Genomic DNA, 14,371 nt, shown 5'->3' on the forward strand with positions numbered 1-14,371 from the left:
CAGCCCAGGCTTTTTCAAGGTTCTTTCATGCCAGTCTCATCCCCTTTGCCCTAAAGGCCAGGTGGTCATAACAATATTGAGACCATGCATAAAATAGTTTAGAACCTTTCAAACAAATCCTAAATGCCATAAATTCTGGCAAGTTTTTTGCTAAACCTCTTCCCACCTGTGCCTGAGATTTTCTGGTAGTGTTATTTTTTGTAATCAGCATTTGCATTACGTTGCAGTTCCAAGACTGATCAAAATGCCCTTGCAAGTGATAACTTTCCTTTAAGATCTACCGTGGCATATTTAGGCAACAGCTGAAGAACAAAGCTTCTGCCTCTGTGATTCCAGCAGCAGAGTCCTGCAGCAGCACAAGAGATGCTTCTCTGGGATCAGAAAGGTTTCTGCCACCTCCTTCCAGGGAGGCCTGTTCTGCTGGCTGTGGCACACGTGGCATCTGCTGGCACAGTGATGTTGGTTACACTCAGCACTGTAAACCAAGCCTTAGTCCTTACACAAGCCACTGTTCCATCCCTGGTAGTTTTGGGACATCTTTTTGGGTAAATGCACCATAAATCCAACTCTCTGAACATTAAGAAGCAGTATCCAAAGAAATGAAGGCAGGGACCAACAGACAACACAGGCACTGGAACAGCTGCCTGTTGACAGAGGAGTCACACGAGACACAAGAGTAACCAAAGGCAGCCACACCACAGCTCCTACAGCACAGGAATGACAGGAGCAGGACAGGGAGAATCCACAGGAAAATCATGGAAAACATTGTTCACCTGCTTCTATGTGAGTACCAATGACACACTGTGGCAGTGCTTACTCGAGGGATTATCACATAACATTACAATAAGGAAAGTCAGTCTCAAAATGTATCCAAGCTCTAAGTCTATGCAGTATTAGCTACCAGTGGTACCGTTATCAGAACAACGAGGCATTCACTGCTTGAAAGAGGGAAATTCTTAATTAATACAACTTGCAGAATATGCTGAGTTAACAGTACATGCAGTAAGGTTTGATCCCAGGAGAAGGAGGGGTCTGAAAACAACACACAGAAAGTTATGGAAAGACACCGAAGGGAGAAGGGATTCACTTGACTGGGGCAGGAGGGCAAAGCATCCTTACAGCAGCAATATGATCTCCAGGAAAAGCAAAGAAGTTCTATAGTTTTACAAGCAGTAGTTAAGATCACTTTTTATAAAGTATGAATTCGATGTGTAGTATTACAAAAAGGATAAATATAAGACACTGTAATAATCTCTCCATTGTTGTGTAATGATCCTTATTAGGTAAACAGAAGAAACCAGAGTGTAAAAGCATTGCCTGAGCAGAACAGTTTGATCTGTTAGACTTGTGTGTAAAGCAAGATGAGGAGCTAACAAAAGATCTGACATCAAGGCCCACTCAGCACATTTGCAAGCCAAATACTGCACATCTGACAGGTGATCAGCAGATACCAGTGATCAGAGAGGACTGCTTCTCAACAGAGGCTTGGAGTTATGGTCTTACAACTGCTAAACACTTCAGAGAAAGTGCCTGGCAATTCTGCGTGGTTAAAACAAGGCCAGTCAGCTGTAATTAGACTGCACTGGATGCTCTTGTGCTTTTAGGAGACATTCTGTGACCCCAGGTCAGAAGTTGAGACCATGGAGTGCTTTAGCTATACTGGATTTTTGCACTGTTGACAGTACAAAGCCACTGGATGTACCTACATGCAGCTAAAAAACCCCCAGGCTTCCAAGAACCAGAGCCATAATGCTCAGTAATGTAATTTAAAACAACTCCACCATCTACAAAAACATCTGTGGAACAGTGACACAAAAATGCTGATAGTCTTTCTAACCTACCCTAAAAGAAGAGATATCCCCATCAATTAAATTGCACAGATAAGGCTTGAGGCTGAAACATGTATTTAAAGTTGACCTGCAAATGAAAAAATTCACCACTCATTTTGTTTCCTCCTGTGGTAAAGAGGCCAGAGAAGCTCTCACTGCCCTCCCCTCCAAAAATCTCTATCTGCATTCTCACCTCCATCAGAAATATAGCACAGGAACACAGTGATGTCAGACACTCAGAGAACTGCAACCTTGAGAGGAATTTATGGCTCTGCTCTTATAAACAGATAAATGACCAGTTCATAGGGAAAAGCCTCTCTGATAAAAAGGTCTCTTACTCTTCCAGACACTTTCACTGAATGGCTCAAGAAATTCAGCCAACATCTCATCACACAACAGATGGTTACAGATAGTTCATGAAATTCTGAACACTTCAAAATAGAGCCCATAACACACTCCTTTTGCCTGCTCTGCCTCTGCCATCCACGAACAAGGTTGAGCTACTATTTCTCTTTTGCAGGTCAACTTCAATACATCAGCTGGGAGTCACTCACCCGTGTGCCATGCACCTGAGCTTCTAGAAAGCTGAACCTACCAGACTCCTGCAACTCACACATCTGCACCTGCACAGGGGTCAGATGAAAAGTGAACTAACAGGACACACCTGGCACGAGGATGCGTCTGAGAGCACTTTCACATCCTGCAAGTAAGTGCCAGGACTAGAAATCAATTCCAATTTATTGAGGACAAGAAAGCACAAATAAAGAAACATATGCATTAAGAGAAGTTACAACCAAGAGTTAGGATGTGCCTCCTGCAGCCTCAAGTTTTGAGGAGTCTGTTAATAAGTGTACAGGTCTTTGTCTACTCAGATGTACAGCTAAGGAGTGACTTTTTATAGAACAAGGAATTCAGATTTTATCAAAACAGCACCAGTAACTGTGCTCACTACACCAATGGCTACCACAGCATGCATCTGTACAAACCTTTCAGGCAGTTGTCCACAGCTGGTCACGAATAAAAAGGCATATAAATTTTTCTCCTCTTTTATTACAATGAAGTTTATAACAGTACAGAAAAGTCACATGACCTTAGTGGGTCAGTTTACTTAAACCCTGAAACAGGAGGAACTCTAAATACATTAAATATTGTTACAAGTTCAGACTTTAATGTACAAGTAGTTGGGAACAGTTACAGCCCTCACCAAACTATGTTGGGGACGTGAAGTCCAACAGCACTTGAAGTGCTGTGAAGGCATCATTTCACAAAGAGCAACGTAACATCACAGAACTTGCCTTTAAGGTGGTATGTTCATGTAATTCCAGCGCCTTCACAATTTAACGAACCATATTTACTATACTTCACTTCTAAAAACCTAGATGAAACATGAAAAAGAAGCCATACAGTATAAATTGCAACATCAGGAAAAGTTCCTGTTATTATTCCAAATAATTTTTTCCCATGTAAAATAAGAATGTCCAATAGCTCCTTGCATGTGGGAAGGTACTTATATTTTTAAAGTCACAATGAAGCCTTAATTGACGGAAGCTCTGCTATATTAACAGCACAAGATGAGAAAAGGTTTAATCTCCAAACCTATTAGAGCGTGAGTAGGAGCGTCAGTAGCGGCCGCCTTGCGACATTACGGGGGGTCTCATTCCCATGGGAGGTCGAGGAGGTCCACTCTGGTACGGGGGCACCATCGGAGGTCCCTGCCCGTATGGAGGCATGGCCCCAGGAAGGTATCCTGGCATGCCCTGGTGATGAGCACCATACTGACCTACAAACAGAACATTTAAGAGGCAAAGAAGAATTGGTTTTATTTTTTTTAAATAATGAGAAGTTGCCTTCTGTGATAAGCTTCACCCCTCCCTGCCAGAATAGGCCACTTCAAAGTTCTCAAAAGGTTTACGGCAAAGACAAAGCTTTTCAGGAGAGGAAAGCTGGGGAATTTGTGATTACCGTGAGGTGGCATGGGAGGTCTCATTCCTTGTTGCTGGGGAGGAATTCCTGGCTGTGGTGGCATCATACCTCCAATTGGTCCAACTGGTGGATTACCCAGGGCAGCCTGGCCTGGCCGAGGAAGATTGCGCTGGTACTTGGGCAGCTGAGCCCTTCTCTCTTCCTAAAACCAGAGCACACAAGCACAACACGGTGTGTTAACACCCACCAAGAGCACAGCAAAGAGAGGTTCAACAAAGCAGATTACAGGCACTAAAGTATTTTAATTAACCACCTTACAGTTCAGAGACTACCACTAACATGACACAGGAGCTCCTGCATTTTCCCCTTTCCTGCAGTTACTGCATCAATTCCAGCTCAATGGAGCATTTTGCACACAACACAAATTCTCCCCCCCACTCAACAAAGCCTTTTTCTCTTAAGCTGAGACAAAAAAGTTGAACACAGATCTAAAGATACCTGACCTGAAAATAAGGTTCATTTGTTTTATCGATAAATTCCATTTTCTGACTGCTGTAACAGCACCAAAACCACATCAAATTGTTCGGTCTCTTGTTCTACACTACCTGCATGTATTACACTTCAAGTTTAAGTCACATGCAGGAAAAGTCCCAATTACATTTTGGGTTGAGTGATTTCCTGTCCCCAACAAAGCTAAGGCACAGAACTGCAGCAAGATCATTGCCACATGCCAGTCATCTCAGTTACATTAATCCTGCACAGTTTGCACTCTCACCATTATTAAAATACACATAATACAGAGCACAGAAGAATTTCCATTTAATCAGCCATACCAGCACAAATTGCATTTTTCAGTGAGACAACGAAAACATTTTAACTTACCAGTGATATATCCTCATCTGGATGGATCAACTTACTGGTTGCACTGGTTGTGGTGAGGGTAGCAGGCTTACTTGTTATAGATGTGGCTGGTTTAGCTGCAGTGCTGTTGGTGGTGCTAGTGGTTGAGGCTGTGGACTGTGTGTAAGCAGGGAATGTAGGTTTGGGGGGCTCCGTTGTTGTTGCAGGTGTAGAATTCAAAGGTTTGAAATCAGTACCAACTGGCCCTGGCACAGCTGCTGCAGCCTGTGGAACACACACAGAGGTCAATGCTTGCATCTCAAAGCAGCAGAAAACTTAAATAACGATGTCTCTTAGAGCTCTGAAACCTTCCAGTGAGATACATAATTGTAACAAGCTCGACAAAAGTAAAGTTCAGCCTTATTGCACACTAGAGCAACTGAAAACAAGACAAAATAAAACCCAGGATACACACATATACACACACACACACACTGGAAAGTCTAAAATTTGCAGGTCAAAAGCCACAACTAGAAAAAAGGAACAAACAAAAAAAATCCCAAAACCCCACTATCAAAACCTTTATCTCAAATACTGAATTTGGTAGGTGCTAAATCTTTCCTGATCCACTGTTTTATGAAGAGTTTTAAGTATAAATTCATTGTTCTCTCACTAATTAACATACTTTAGCAACCATTAGTTCAGAGTACAGCTCAAACTGTTAGTTTTCATTAAAATTATGTAGTTAAGTAGTATTTTAATCCAATATTTAAGAAAGTTCTATTGTGTCAGGGTTTTTAAGTGTTCTCTGTATAAAGACACTACAGCATTGTCAAAAAGTACTATGTCTACCTGCAGAACTTTAATCTCATTTGAGAATGAAGAGTCAATGGAAGCAGATATGAGGTTCACTACAGATTCCAGCAATTCACCTTTCCTACTTTTTTCTTAAAAAAACCCTGCCAAAGTCTGCTTTACAAAGCTGTCTCGGAAGACACAGCAATGTCCAAAGCAAGCCTTAGTTATGAGAGAATGCTTTTGTTTCTAGTCACTGTGTATTTACAATCACCTGAACCTCCCAGCCAAAACAAAAATATTTAACTTTCTGCACACAATGCAAATGAAAAATTTCCTGCACCGTGATGTACCATATTAAACAACATAAACTAAAAAGCCTTCACCATGCATCAAGCTAACCACTGCCCACTAAAATGCATTGAACTGCTTTCATGCTTTTTTAACCCTTTAGAACCAGGAGGTAACATTTTGTTCTTTCACACTAGGGAAATCGGGCACTTTGACAAGCTGATTTCTAGCAAGATACAACTCCCAATGGAGGACTCTGTGGTTTTACCAGCTAAACACAATCAGGAAGGGAACAGAAATGGTCTGCAGATGTTTAGTCAATTTTAGGTTTGACAGAACGGTCCAAAGGGTTAAGTTGCAAAGCAATTGAACTGTGACTTCCTGCGTACTTGTGCTGTGCTAGGAAACAGAGCGTTAGAAGATGCTGACAGACTTTCTGAATTGGAGGAAGCTGCACTTGAGCTTGTGACAGGTGTCCCCATCTGTAGCATAAAAGAAAGGAAACAGTGAAAAGTCTCCAAACAAAAGGGTGGAAAGTATCCACATGAAAGGATTTCTTATGCTAAGCCCTTCCTTACAAAAGGACTGGGTTTTTGTAAATAAGTATCTTCCCTGCAGAAGTCCAAAATGCAGATAATACACTATGGAGGTTTCTGTAACATACTTGAAAGCAAGTTAAGACTTCAGGGCTTACACACAAGTGCATTCAAAGGGAAGAGGTCACAAGCCACTATCAATTCCCCACTTCCCTCCCCAACACACTTGAATGAATTTTTTACCACCCTAACTTGCTCCTAAACTTTCTGCAGTACAGAACCTCCTAACTCAGGCAATGTTTAAGCAGTTTAACAAGATAGAATAAATCAGTCTGTCAATTGGCAGAGAGCCCATTATGAGAACAGCTGAGAACAAGTCATGCCAAGACTTATAATTTGTAAATTTTAGGTAGAGTTCTCTGCAATCAGACTCCTGGCTGACTAACACATCCCTTCACCCACCCAAAGCACCTTTATAAACAACAACCTAAAGGCATTAAACAAAGAAGTGTTTTGCCTACCCCCTTCTTCCCCACATGCTTAGAGAATTGTTTGGCTTCACAGCTGTTGCAAGACAAAGAATCTCTTACAATTCATTCAATCACTACACTGAATTAAACTTCCAAATCAACCCAAGCAAGAAACCAGTCATTTCTGGGGCCTCCTCAGTAATAAACAGCCACTGCCCACACTGTGGAATTTGATGGATGAAGGAGCAGCCATTGCAGGCTCTGGGACACCTTACCTGCCCCGCACTTGGGAAGAGTGGTTTGGTAACTGGAGGCTGCGGGGTAGGCGCTGTTGCAGCAGGAGCTGGAGGCCGGTTAAGGATGCCCGGGGCTGTGACAGGCTGTGCTTGGGTCATGGGGGGCATGCCAGGCCGGGGCCCCACGGGGGGAGGCATTCCTGCAACCACAAAGCACGGCACACGGATCAGGCTCGAGGGGCAAAGAGGCTTCCTCAGAACCATCTCCCACAAGGAAGATGTATTCTGAGGCAACAGTAAAACAAAACACAACACAAGGCAATGTCAGCAATCACAGTTAGTAACCTCCACCCCTTCAGAGCAGTAGTGAATTAAAGCATTTTTTACTAAAGCTTCCATAATGCAGTTTATGCTCCTGTTAAACCAAGGCAATGAATGCAGGAACTGTTTCCAACACACTGTGCCCACCCTGCCACGAGTGTGGGTGAGACTGGTACAGAACCAAAGAGCCTCAGCCCTCACCAACAGCACCAGCACTGTGACAAACACCCTCAGTGCTGCTGGGGGGTTCAGCACTGTGACTGTTCGTGCTCTGGCATCCCCAAACCTGCACCTGGTGTGCAGGGAGCTCCAGGGGAGGCTCAGGTGGGAAGTTAACAGCTCCCAGGAGTCCCATCAAGCAAACCAGCAAATCCCAGTTCATGACCACACAGCTGCTGCTCAGGTGGAACACCCTGAGAACTTCAGGCAGCTCAAGAGACATCTCTTCCAGCTATGGTTAGAGATCAAAATTGCAATTAAGTTTCTTCAAATAGAAGGCTCATTAGTTGGGTAAATCACCAACATTATTCCTCACTTCCCACATTTTCAATCATTACTATTTTCCAGCTGCAGCCACAGACATTAAAAAAAGGGATGAGACAACACAACAGCAGAGGAGAATAATAATAATAAATAATAATAATAATACAAAACTATATTCTATTTTTCACTTTAACAATAGGGTAAAACTCAAATAATTACTTAAAATAAAAAGCAATAAATCAACCACCTCTGCACAGGAGTGGCTTCTGTGGCAATCAAACCACATCAAGGTGGTGGCACTTATAAAAATCCTAAATCTTAATGAAAATAAATAAATATAACTCTCACCATAGTACGAGTTCGACAACCCTGACCTACCTGGTGGCATACCAGGCATAAGAGGTGGTATTCCTGGCCCAGGAGGCATCATTCCACCCATTGGCATCATCCTATTAAACAGAAAATGAACACTGGTATCAGCACTCCTGATAAACTGTTAAGACAATTGGCACATACCTGTATTAGACAAAAAAATCATGATAATAATGCCAAGAAGCCCTCAATAGAGGCAATTCAAAACCAGCTGACTCCACAAGAAAAAAAACCAAAAAACCAGGAAACCCAACACCCAAACCCCCAAGAAAATTTGAGCTTTAATTTCTTAAGATTTCACTTCCACTATTATGAAATATCCAGAACTGGTGTCCCTCTTGAAATCTGTTTCAGGTTACCAGTTGCAGCAAAGTGTTCCAAGAACATGATCTTGGCACACTCAGGAAGTCTGAATGTAGGAAAAGAGGCAGTTCAAATCACCCTCAATCGCTGCACAACTGCTGTTACTCCTCTCTGACACCACAAGGGAATGGCAGAGAACCCAAATGTGCACAGCTATCCATAAAATACTGATAAAAGCAGAGGCTAGGAAAGCTTCTGCAGTTTCAATTACAGTAAATCATCCACATACTAATGATAAAGTGGGATTTTTTTTTTTTTAATATGAGAAGCCCTCATTATAATATATTTTTCTCCATATTAAAAAGGGCTTTTCCCTAGAGGATTATGTGTGATTGCTTTACAGGGAACTAACCAAGTGTAGCTTAAATTTGCTTCATTTTTGTACAGATGCTCGAAGACATATCAGGGAAACAAAATAATGGAATTCTCATTACTTTAGTGAGCAAGATAAACAGATGTGCAGCAAACAAGTGCACCCCAAAAACCCCTAAAAAGCAGTCTGTTGGTATGACAGAGTCAAGACACCTTCACCCCTGGTGTTTCAGCATCAAAACAAATCACCAGGAAGGGGTGAGCAAAGCCTGAGTTCTATCCCCAACTGCCAGTGCTAAAGGGAACACCCTGTGCAGGAGCAGGAGTGGCTGGGAACACAGCACCATTTCCCCTTTTTTGGGTTGATGGTCACAGCAGGCAAAGTCAGTCCTGACACATTAGACACAAAAAAAAAAGTGCTGGATGCTCCTTGCCTGCTCCCCCAGAAAGGTGACTCCCCAGGAACTGCAGAGACAGTGCTACAAATATTGTCAAGCTAAAAACAAAGTTGCTTTCTGTGTCCTAATTCCTCTCTCCTCATTTTTAGACACGAGATAATCAGGTTAAATAAGCAAAACTTCAGATTAAAATGGGTAAAAGGATAGTGCAACACCACCCTCTGCTCCCAAATGGAAATGCAGTGAAATTCTGGCAAATCCAGTTATGTTTTTACCTGGTGTTTAGTGAGGACTAAGCACCAGAAAACCTGATTAAATTCTGTTTAGTTTCCACCCAGAGAAATTAAAGTCATGATGAGCATCCACACCACGTTTGACTATGGCACGATTTTTAAATTCAAAGATTGTTAAATCAATATTTGTGTCCCAGAAGAGAACAACTTTCCACCTCAGTGAACTTTAAAACTTCCAAATTGAGATCCTGCAGTGCATCCTGCAGTGGGAAGGACCGAGCACAAGGAGCTGCACTCTGGTTCAAGAGAGGTTGTCAGTCCCTGAGGGTCTATTTTGTAAATATTCTGCAGAACACATTTCACACATAGTTTTGTAATATTTAGATAAAGCATAAAAATTCATATATTATACAAGAACAAAACTTAACTAGACATTTTCCCCAAATTCTCAGGCAATATTCAGAGGTTTTCAGTAAGACAATTCCAAGCTTATCAAAAACATGACATAAAATGGCATAATGAATGTACCTAAAATTACATTAATGAGATGCTTACATGTTTCCACCACAAAATGACTGCATGTATTTTCTCTGTTGATGTAATCTGTGAAAATTTATGACAAAATCAAAAATCTAACTGTGAATTTCCAAAACACATTGTGATAGGGGATGGTGCCAACCCCAAACAAGCATAAAAAAACAACACCTTTTGCCCAAAATACAAGAAAAATATAAACTATCCAGTATCTTTTTTGTGTTAGGCTGATGACTGATAACCAGATGCACAATATATGTGCAGTGCACAAGGGAACAGTGGCTCACAGAAGGCTCTAAACCAACACAACAAAGCTTTAAATTAATATAAAATTAATATACCACTACTTAAGAAAGTCACAAGAAAGGCAACATACTTTACACATTAACTCACAGCTTGCCCATATTTTACATGTTGGTTTACAGCCATCCAGTTCTCTACTTAGCCTTAATATTTAGGTCACAGAGTTTGCAATTTCCCAAATACGTTTTTTAATTAGCTTTACTTCTTCTGTGACAGTTTAAAATGCACAGTATGTATATGTAATATCAAGTCTTTCTTGCTACTCACCCGGGTGGCATTCCAGGCATAACTGGAGGCATTCCAGGCATCATAGGTGGAACACCTGCCATTAATGGTGGAATACCTTGAAAGAAAAATACGTTTTCAGCAACTCACACAACATACAGTTGCTAAGAAACGGCATGTAATAAATGCAGACTGGATAACTGCTCTACAGGAAGCTCTGAAAGACTGCTTTTGAAATAATGCTGCTTACAAACAACCCAATATAAAACATCTGCACATCTGATTTGGATTCACTGCTCTCAGTCCTGCAAGACTCTACATTTTCCCAGTGGTCTCCGAAGAACACACCCTATTACAAGGGGAAGAGACCATTTTTCACTCACTGATCAAAATTCTTTCCTCACCGTATTTGTGGCCTGTGTACAAACTGCCTGCTCTGTGCGAGCAGTCTCTACATACACAACAGCCTTCCTGCCCTGCTTCCAGAATCCTGTGACAAAATCCCACAACCAAACATCTCTGGGACACGTCTCTTTGAAGCACTAAGCTGTCTCACTACCACATGCCTTCACGTATGGGGGAAGGACACAGAATGGGGGAAGAAAATGAACAAACTGCTTATCTGCTCCTCACAGAACTATTTTGTGACCTCCCAGACCCAGTGCAAAGAGGGTAGATTATTACTCAGCACACCAGCAGCAATTTGTGTAATTCCTGCCCAGCTTTTCACACCCTCTCACCTGGAGGCATCCCTGGAGCACCTGGCACAGGAGGCAGACCTGGCTGTGCCATTGGGGGAATGTACCCCTGCTGTGGCTGAACTTGCTGGGGTTGAAATGAAGTTGAAGCCGCAGATTCATCATCTTCATACTCATCAGAATCATCCTGTTGTTTCTTTTTCTGGCTCTCTGCAGACAGGACAGGAGATGGTCAGACAGAAGGCAAATTATGTTCTATGAAATTACCTTTATCTGGGGTGTTCTGGTTGGAACAAAAATAGTCAAATTCCAATCTGGAGCTGCGTCGGAGAACACAGCAAAGCCACCCCTCACTGTGCCACAGTTCCCAGAGCAGGGAAATGACACACAACCTGCCACATTACACCTTACCCTGAGTTTTTTGTTCAAGTAACCTCCTCCGTTCCTCCATGTCTTTCTCTGGAATGCCCTCCATCCCATAGATTTCCAGTTCAATGTCTGTTCTTCCGGGAATAGCATTTGGAACAGCATCTATTGTTTCCTTATGTACCTAAAGGAAAAGAAAAGCAAACAAATGCTGCTGACCACAATTCAGGTTCAGTTCTCTGTGTTCTTCAGCCAGTTTCAAGATAGAAAAGGAACATCCTTAATGGGAATAATCTCTCTGGCCAAGCATATCCTTGATTGTGCCTCCTAATCTCTGGTAACTACTATTAACTCTAAAACCAGTTTACAGACTTAGAACATCAAGACAACACAGTTCCTTCACTGCTCCTCCAGAACTGAGGGCAGAGATCTGTGCTGCACAGTGTCCACCTGACTGCTGACACAGCAGGACTCCCGTGCTGGAAACAGGCCAGTGCTGCCCTTTCCTCATCAATTTTTAAGACTCTGGAAGCCCCAAACGCCACCTTTTTAAGGTCACGATTCATTCAAATTTTAGATACTCTTAAGAAAAATCCAAGTAAACCTAAAACTCCTTACCTGCATGCAGTGTATAGCTAAACCAGGTCCTGTATACAGTTTCTTATGACATATATGGCATTTAAAGTGCTTTGCTTTTTGATGCTGTATAAGGATTTTTTCATCATCAAAATCCCTATTACAATACCTGTAGAAGACTGTTAAGGAAACATTTAATGCTGCAAGAGACCTCCTAGACAAAACCAAGGTAATTAGCACCAGGGTGACCTTTCCTAAAGCAAAAAGGCACATGAACATATGTGAGCATTCAAAGAGTGACAAATATTTCGTGTATGTCTGAAATCACCACCCTCATGTGATCCAGCATTTCCCTCATCAGACAGGTATAAAACTGAGGTGTGTGCAGTAAGAATCATTTGATTCCACATCCTTTGTCACATGGTTTTCAAGTCCTACTTCTTTTTAAGTGGACTCACTCCTTCCCTTCAAGGGTGTGGATGAAAATAAAGGTGCAAAAGCATTAAAGGAGGAAGAGACTTGAAATCAGAAAAACAGAGGCTATGCTAAAGACTCAGAATTGTCTCTTTAGTAACAAGTACCAGTAACTAACAAACATAAAAGAGAACAAAGGTCTTAGTTAAAAATTCCTTTCCTACCCAGCTATCAATTCTTCTGCCACTGCACAATTTGCTGCTGTCATTAAAGAATTCTCTGCTTTTAAACAGAAGTATTTTAAACAAGGAGCTTCCTGGATATCTAGGTAACAGAAGAAGCAAAACTGCATTTCCCTCCTGCAGGTCAGCACTGGGATTTCAGCAAACGCTCCACACGCATCTTCCTCGGCGAGACAAATACACGGTTGCAATTCGTTATTAACACAATGTTAACATTGTTATCACAAAGTGTCTCTTGCTTCCGCCAAAACGTGAAATATATCTAAAACACAGGCCTTGCAACATAAAACGGCACAGAGAAGCTTATATATTCCTTTATTAAGCAATCCTAGATGGGGCAGAAACATTTGAGAGAGAGAAAAGGTAAATCTGCAATCAACCCCCCAACAGACTCTGAAGGAACGACCAAAGAAAAATCCACCAGTATTTCAGAACACTGAGAAATTCCACCTGACTGTGATGCAGCAATTACAAATTTGAAAGCCTATCCGGCCACAAAAAAAAAAAAAAAAAAAAAGTTTTCAAAATCTCTCTTTTAACCACATCCGCCCCACTCCTTGAATATATTGTATCGTGTATATTAGGAGCAGGATTTTCTCGTTTGTAACATCCTTCCCCCGGGGCAGAAAGGCTGTTTTCTTTTTTCCCCACGACGCCGGCAATCCCGCCGGGCCCGGCCCGGCTCCAGGGAGCGGGTGTGAGGCCGCGGCCTCGGCGGGAGGGGCCATGAGGGGAAAAAGGGAACGAACCGGGGTCCATCCCGAAGAGCACAGGGACGGAACAGCGCCGAGCACCGAGACAAACCGTAACCGAGATGGGGAGAACAGGGAGCCCCATCCCGGGCCAGGCCAGGGCCGAGCCGCGACCGCGCCAGGCCGCTCCCCTCCCCCACCCAGCTCCCCGCACCCGCCGCGTATCACACACAAGGATACCAGCACCAAGGCTTCAGCTGCTTCTTCTTCTTACGGCCCATGGCTGCGGCGGCGGCCCCGAGCTACAGAACAGGCGAGCCGAGCGCTCCCTCAGAGCCGCAGCGCCCGCCCGGACCGAGCGAGGAGCACAAAATGGCGGCCGCGCTCCCTCAGGCGCCACCGCCCCCGCGCTCCCAGCGTGCACCGCGCCGGGAGGGGGGAGTGCCCACGTGACGCGCGCGCGGCCCCCCCGGGCTGTCCCGTGTCCCCTCACGGCGCCGCCGCCATTTTGGACCGGCATGTGTCACAGTTAGAGAGTCATGGGACGGTTCGGGTTGGGAGGGACCTTAACGAGCGTCTCGTTCCACCCCCCTGCCCTGAGCAGGGACACCCTCTATTAGACCTGGTTGCTCAGCTCCGTCCAGCTTGGCCTTGGATGCTCCCGGGGCTGGGGCAGCCACAGCTTCTCTGGGCAACCTGTGCCAGAGGCTCACCACCCTCACAGCAAAGAACTTCCTCCTAAAAGCTAATCTAAACTGTTTCTCAACTTCATATTTAATGGCACAGAGAGACAGTGTCTTCCGTACGAAATCTGACGGGGCAAGAAGCCAGTGTTGCTTAAACTGTTCTAAGCAGTGCTGTGGTGCTGGCTGTGTCTGTGTTACCATCTGCTGACAGTGAGGCCATGGGGTGTGGGGGA

General features: G+C 43.4%; 1 protein-coding gene across 9 annotated transcripts; it reads right to left on the bottom strand.

The window, feature by feature from the left end:
- Positions 1-2,859: 2,859 nt before the first annotated feature.
- Positions 2,860-13,847, bottom strand: ZNF207 (zinc finger protein 207). 9 transcript variants are annotated; one of them, XM_050319607.1, is made up of 13 exons: positions 13,693-13,847; positions 12,147-12,273; positions 11,574-11,712; positions 11,205-11,372; positions 10,507-10,582; positions 9,958-10,005; positions 8,073-8,173; positions 6,960-7,120; positions 6,068-6,160; positions 4,635-4,877; positions 3,792-3,954; positions 3,426-3,609; positions 2,860-3,204 (listed from the first exon to the last, which is right to left on the bottom strand). In XM_050319607.1, exons 1-12 carry the CDS (start codon positions 13,731-13,733, stop codon positions 3,449-3,451), a joined length of 1,521 nt encoding a protein of 506 aa, XP_050175564.1. In that variant the 5' UTR covers positions 13,734-13,847; the 3' UTR covers positions 2,860-3,204; positions 3,426-3,448. The 9 variants fall into 9 exon arrangements, with proteins under 9 accessions (XP_050175564.1, XP_050175565.1, XP_050175563.1 ...); XM_050319608.1 differs by having other exon boundaries at positions 2,860-3,609; positions 8,103-8,173; XM_050319606.1 differs by having other exon boundaries at positions 2,860-3,609.
- Between the last annotated feature and the right edge of the window lie 524 nt (positions 13,848-14,371).

Source organism: Myiozetetes cayanensis, unplaced genomic scaffold (assembly GCF_022539395.1).
Source record: "Myiozetetes cayanensis isolate MyiCay16 unplaced genomic scaffold, myiCay2020 scf22, whole genome shotgun sequence".
Classification (NCBI taxonomy): Eukaryota; Metazoa; Chordata; class Aves; order Passeriformes; family Tyrannidae; genus Myiozetetes; species Myiozetetes cayanensis.